The following is a 6,888-nucleotide window of genomic DNA, read 5'->3' as shown; positions in this document are numbered from 1 at the left end:
TGCCGGGCTCGCCCGCCGGCCTCCCCGCTCCCGCTGTCATCCTCGGGCCTCCTCCCCTCGGGCCTTTCATTCTGCTGGCGTCCTCCAGCCTTTGCGCTCTGCTGTGGAACCTCGGAATACGCTTTGCGCGCGAAGTCTCGCTGCCAGTTTTACTTCTTGTGCAGAATGAGTCATCACACGCTGGCGACAACCAAGTCCTATTTATCGCCATCTCCTCCCTTTAACGAGAAGCAGTGTTCTTGCGAAGTCCCGTGAAACCGAGCCTGCTGTGTTTTTTCCCCAGATGACTATTGTTCATGTAACTCTTTTCCCCTTGATTATAAATGGCCTTGCAGGTGTGCAGTAAATGCTTCGCTCTCTTATTTTAAAGGAAAAGCAGTGTCAACAGAATGATATAAAACGCACAGACACCTTTACATTCCTGACTTCTGGAATTACATGATGGCAATATAAACACCAAGTAGCTCTGTGCAACCATTTCCTTTTAGAGTTTCTCCGTTTATGTTGGTGCACATGTGTTTGTTCTTTTCTGATCAATGTGCTTCTTTTAAAAATTTATTTATTTATTTATTTAATTTTATTTTTATTTGAGTTGGAGTCTCACTCTGCCGCCCAGACTGGAGTGCAATGACATTCTCCTGGCCACCACAGCCTCCACCTACTGGGCTCCGGCGATCCTTCTGCCTCAGCCTTCCAAGTAGCTGGAACTACAGGCCCACACTACCACGACCAGCTAATTTTTTGATTTATTGTAGAGATGAGATCTTGCTAGGTTGCCTGGGTGGGTCTCGAACCTGCGGGCTCAGGCAATCCACTCACGTCAGCCTCCCAAAGCTGACTGAGCCACCGAGCCCGGCTCCATGTGCTTCTTTAGGAAAGGCCAGAAATTGTTTTCTGTCTTCTATGACTTTAAAAAAGCCTTTTTTTTTTAAAGAAATTGGTATCTTACTAGTGTTTCATTTTCCTCCTAAATAAGCTGATTTATTTGGGGATATCTCTTGTAATAGCGGTTTACAGATTTTTTTTTTTTTTTTTTGGAGTCAATGTCTATGCAGTGGCATGCTCACGGCCACCGCAGCCTCGACCTGCTGGGCTCCGGCGATCCTTCCGCCTCAGCCTTCCAAGTAGCCGGAACCACAAGCATGTGCCACCACACCCGGCTAATTTTCTGATTTATTGTAGAGACAAGGCCTCACCATGTTGCTTAGGCTGGTCTCGAACTCCTGAGCTCAGGCAGTTCTCTTGCCTCTGCCTCCCAAAGTGCTGGGATTACAGGTGTGACCCACTGCACCCAGCTGCAGATTCTTAAAAGAAGGAAAGTAAGCTGGTTTTCGACAGGAAGGTCCATATGTGGGTGTGTGGGGAAGGGGTAGAGAGCTGGGCTCTGTCTGATATGTGTGTCTGGGTGGGCTGTAACGCTAAGAACATACAGTGTCAGTGAGACCTGCATTCATCCATAAGTGTCTGTCCTTCCTACCTGCAATCAGGTAGCTGGAGACCCTCTCCTTGTCTCTTGGCCAATTTTCCTTTTGTGATGACTCTTTCCAGCCAAGGCCTTTCATCTTGTTCACGTACGGATATGTTGGGAACTGACTGGAAGAAAGTGGGGTGAGGATGAAGACTAATAGTATGCCTGTCCATGCAAAGGATTTTGCTGGTTCCTTTGGTGACTTTCGTGGACTTCAGCAAGGAGAGTAGAATATGAGCAAGGAAGGGTGATTTTTGAATGAGAAAGGTCATTTAGGCCAGGGCTTTGTCTTCTCAGTTCATCAATATAGCAACACTTGGTGACCACAGACTCCCAAACAGGCTTTCGTCTGACAATTTCCATTTTGATTTTCAGTGCTGCCAAGTCTGATAGACAGACTAGGAGATGCTAAAGACTCTGTGAGGGAACAAGACCAAACTCTGCTGCTAAAGATCATGGATCAAGCTGCTAATCCCCAGGTAGGGCAAGAGGAGTGTGGGGTGCCGCCTGGCGTGCGTGCGTGTGTATGTGTGTGTACTTGCACCAACAGCGTGCGACTCCATAGACCTGGTTTCTTTTAAGCTGTTGTGTTACAGATGAAAATTTTCATAGCATTCAGCTTGCTCCTTCCTACAATATATTTAAACAAGTAGTAAGTTGCAAAAATGTGATGTTAGTAAGTTAGTGGATTTAACACGAGTATTGAATAAGTTCGTGGACTTAGCATGCTTGGTTTTAATCCATTTGGTGTTTAAGCTCATTTCCGTAAACTACGGGAGGCAGCTGTGGGTCTGGCGGCCTGGCTGGAGCTCTGGGCTCTGTTGGCTAGGGAGCCGGGCTGCTGGATGGATGACACAGCTCTGCCTCCCAGGGCCCCGCTGTCCATCGCTTGGCGGGGCAGAGGGTCAGAAGAAGCAGAGGGCAGTGTCGGTGTATGATCCAGGGGAAACCGCCTGCTGTCTTTTGCGCTGCCCTTCTCCACCCATGAAATGGAGACGATATTGCCTTCCTTCCAGGGTTGTTGGGAGATCAAACACTGTTGTGTATGTGACCGTGTTTTTAAAATTTTAACTCGGCATACTCGATACAGTGACTCACGCCCTCATTTTCCACATGCACCTGAGGGCGTTAGATGGGTTGGTGGGGGGGACCGATGTGGCACCCGTGCAGCAGCTCTTCCTCTGCTGTTGCTAAGTGCCAGGCTGCAGCACTTCCTCTCTTCTCATCTGCTCTTTGTCTCCTGCAGTATGTATGGGACAGAATGCTTGGAGGCTTCAAACACAAGAACTTTCGTACTCGAGAAGGCATCTGTCTCTGCCTTATTGCAACACTCAATGCGTAAGTCTTGGCGAACCTGGCATTTTTACTTGGCTAAAGTGTTTTAAAACCGCCTTTTCTTGTGGAATAAGTTTAGATGTACAGGAAGTTGCAAAGAAACATACTGGGAGGTCCCCATTTTCCGCCCGTGCTAGCTTGCACTACGGTAGCACGATGTCAGTCCCAGGAAATCAATGTCGATGCAATCCCCAGAGCACCATTCCGACTTCTTCAGGTCGGTGTGCATTTATGTGTGTGTGTACACTGCAGCGTCCCTGCAGGGCTCCCTCACCCTCCCCTTTCGTAGCCACACCCTGACCCCTGGACCACTAGTCCGTTCGTTTCAAGAGCACTGTGTAAATGGAGTCTCATACGGTCTGTACCACTTGCGATGGCCTTTTGTCACTCAGCAGAATTCCCTTGAGGTTTCATGTTATGCCGTTGACTGTAACAGCAGTTCATCTGGCTTCATCACTAAGTAGGGCTCCATGGCACACATGTGTCACACTTGGTTTAGCCGCTCACCTGTTGAAGAGCCTTTGAGTGATACCCAAGTTTTGGCTGTTACTAATGACGCTGCTGTAAACATGCATGTCCGAGTTTCTGCATGAACGCACGTTTTCCTTTTTCTTGGATTAGTGACCAAGAGTCCAGTTACGGGGGCGGTGGGTAAGTCCACTTTGAGTTTTAAAAGAAACTGTGCCGTTTTACATTCTCACCAGTTTCTTCATGCCCTTACTAGCCTTTGGATATTATCACCATTTTTCATCTTAATCACTCTGATATGTGTTTAGTGATATCTTATTGTGGTTTTAGTTTGTATTTCTCTAGTGGCTGTTGATGTGGAACATCTTTTCGTCCTCTTGTTAGTGGGACAGTCTTAAATTAAAAATTTCAAGTCACTTTTTCTGATTATGAAAAGAGGATTGTATATATCAGAAAAATTCATAAGGATAAAATAAAGGCTACCACCTTCAAATAACTTTTGTTAACACTTGGTACATATTATTCAACCTGTAAGGTTATATTATTTTTAAAAACAAAATTGAGATTATAATGTTCATATTACTTTGTGAATGTTTCCCTCTTAATGTGTTAGCCATTTCAGCGCCATTAAATTTAGTCTTATGTGGCTGAAGCTTTTTAAAAAGTTTCTAGCCTTTGATCAGAGTGGTTCAATTTCTAGGAATTCATGCTAAGGACGTAGCTTAGTCAAGAGATTTGTAGTAATAGAGGTTATTTGTGACAGCATGTGATAGCAGTGGTTGTGATGGTGAAAAGTTCTAATTTAAGGTTCCCTAGGAGAGCAGGGCTTTGCTGGATGCTCTGTGGCATTTGATCCGTCTTTCCATCCGGCAGTATAACCGAATGTCCTGTTGCAGAGAGCTGTGCCACAGCACTTGGGAGAATTAAGTGAGGCCCCTCGGGGGACTTGCAATTGGGCTGGGTATCCTGGCAGAACAGTTATGCAGAGGTAGCAGGTGGGGGACAGGCAGGGCTGCGTGGAGGCCAGGACCTTGCCCCAGCCTTAAAGGGGTGGGGCTGGATCGGAGACAGCCCTGGGTGGCCGGAGGAAGACATGTTTATGAGATGCCACTGAAGGCTTTAAGCTCTGCAGAGGGGCCATGGGGATGTGTTTACTTTGGCATCTGCGTGGATGGGACTGAAAAAGCCTTTGAGTGAGGTGGCAGTGGGCCCTGGGGCAGCGAGGGGGGGGGGCATGGACAGAGAGACACCTTTCTTTCCTTAATTATCACTGAATAAAGCACTCTGTTTGGTTTCAGCTCTGGAGCACAGACTTTAACACTAAGCAAGATTGTGCCACATATATGCAATTTACTTGGAGATCCAAACAGCCAGGTGAGTGAGAAAGAAGATCCTGAGGTGGGGTGGAGGGGAGGGACTGTTGCGTGTAGACCTTTCAGATGCATTCTGGTGTTCTGTGTGTATCTGATCGGTGGGTGGGGCCTCGGGCATCTTTATAGAACTCTGATCATTGTTTAGGATATCTAATACCCGTTTGCGTTTACAAAATTTGATTGTTGATGGTGGTGGCCACGCTATCTTCTTCTATACACAGGGCTATGAAATCACTGGCCTACACCTTGGTGTGATCCAGACCAGCCTCTGAGATAAGACCACTCTGGTCACCTTCTCTGCAGCCAAAAGGAATGGGCACAGCGTGAGAAAATCTGTGCTGGTTGAGGGGAACAGGCTTGCCTCATGGCGATACAGGGAGAGATTGGAAGGGTGCCTGAGGGGACTTTTGTAAGGTGGTTTTGCTTTTGCTGGTGGCTACACTGGTGTGTATCATTGTGAAATCTCCTCGAAATGAACCCTTAAGAACCGTGTGTGCTAGTTTATGCAGATTTTACCTTCACTGAGGAGAAGGTGCCACTTCCATCGTGTAGGAGTGGGAGGGGCGCTGGCCTCTCATCAGTCGGCAGTTGCCAGACCGTTTATGAGGTTTTCCAGGTCTGGGCTGTGGAAGTGCCAGCTCTTTCCACTGTTCAATTCTGCTTCTCACCCAGGGTCATTTTTATCATGGCAGCTCCCACAAACTGGTGAGTACTTCATGAGATGAAAGGGCAGGGCATGGAACCGTAGCTTACAAAAGAAACACACATGGTCGACAGGCCTCTCCGAATCTTGACTGGTGATCGCCTAGTTGCCCTCCCGAGACGCGGTGCTGGGCGTGCGTCCACTGACCCGCCCTGGCCCTGGTCCCTCTGGGCCGCATCCCTTCGGCTCTCTGGCCGCCTCTGTCCTCCTCTTGCGCGTGGTGTTAGCCCTCCTTCTGGCTGTTGCAGTGCTGCCTCCCAGCCTCTCCTTGCTCCCTGCCTGCCGGCCCTCGCCTGTCTCGCTGCCTTTGTCCATTCGTGCTCTTACTCAGCCTTTGTTGAAAAGTCTAGGTGCTTTTATTTACTGAATCATACTTTACGAAGGGGACCCCCAAAACGTGGGAGTTATTTCTTGGAGGGCAAGTCCTTTGTAGTACAGGTTTCCCCTGTTATGTAAATGTCCTAGAACCCATTGGCATCAGTGGACCAGCTGGCATTGTTGTGAGAGGCTGCGTTGGGCTTTAGTGAATTTTTTTGGCGCTTCTTTCAATGTGTTTGACCTTTTCTTGATGGGTGATTTACGAGCACACCTGCCCCCACCAAGCTGAGTGTTCAGCAGTTTTTGACCAAAATGGCCTGACCTCCAGGCCCCACCATCGTTGTTCACCTTATCTCTCCCCGAGCTGTGTTTTTTGTTTTCCCGGATGAAAAAGTCCTCAGAGGGAAATGTTTTGCTGATATGGAAAAGGTGAGGCAAAAAAAAAATGGCCGAAGCACTAAAAGGCATAAAAATTTACGAATTAAACAGGATTTTGAACAGTGGAAAAAGCATCTCAATAGGTGTATTGCATCAAACAGAGAATACTTTTTTTTTTTTTGAGTTGGAGTCTCACTCTGTCACCCAGGCTGGAGGGCAGGGGCATGCTCCTGGCCACCGCAGCCTCGACCTGCTGGGCTCAGGCTATCCTTCCACCTCAGTCTTCCAAGTATCTGGAACTACAGGACGTACCACTATGCCCGGCTAATTTTTAAAAAAATTTATTGTCTAGATATGGTCTCGCCAAGTTGCCCAGGCTGGTCTCGAACCCATGGGTTCAGGCAATCCTCTTATCTCGGCCTCCCAACGTGCTGGGATTATAGGCATGAGCCTCCACACCCGGCACAGAGAATACTTTGAAGGGACTGAAATTTAAACGTGTAAGAATAAATACGTAATTATTAATACATAAATTCCTGTTTTTTTCACGTCCAACACTTCCTCAAAAATAACTTGAGCTGTTTTTCAAAGGATTCTAGATTACCGAGTAGGTTATTTTGTCACGCGTGCCCTCTTCTGGGCTTCTGTTTCTGCTCTTGTGGGAGACATTCTTCGCAGAGATCTGTAGGGCAGAAGAGCCCGCTTGGCCAGGCGAAGGGACGCGTTCCTCGCGCAGACGCCATCATGGGCCAGAAGGCGGATGTGAAGCTTCACGCGGTGCCTGTGGCGGTCTTAGAGCCTGGGTAGGCGCCGAGGCGGGCTGCCCTCAACGCGCGGCGCTTGCG

At 48.0% G+C, this 6,888-nt stretch overlaps 1 protein-coding gene across 1 annotated transcript in view; it reads left to right on the top strand.

The window, feature by feature from the left end:
* Positions 1 to 6,888, top strand: part of CLASP1 (cytoplasmic linker associated protein 1) — a 241,921-nt gene that overhangs the window by 64,518 nt on the left and 170,515 nt on the right. Inside the window, exons 3-5 of the mRNA XM_021719081.1 lie at positions 1,844 to 1,947; positions 2,715 to 2,806; positions 4,570 to 4,645. Of these exons, the coding sequence (XP_021574756.1) occupies positions 1,844 to 1,947; positions 2,715 to 2,806; positions 4,570 to 4,645 (272 nt within the window). The remainder of the gene's footprint in view (positions 1 to 1,843; positions 1,948 to 2,714; positions 2,807 to 4,569; positions 4,646 to 6,888) is intronic.

This window comes from Carlito syrichta, unplaced genomic scaffold (genome assembly GCF_000164805.1).
Source record: "Carlito syrichta isolate Samal-C Ts95f unplaced genomic scaffold, Tarsius_syrichta-2.0.1 Scaffold314115, whole genome shotgun sequence".
NCBI lineage: Eukaryota > Metazoa > Chordata > Mammalia > Primates > Tarsiidae > Carlito > Carlito syrichta.
This window is presented reverse-complemented; position numbering and strand designations above follow the sequence as displayed.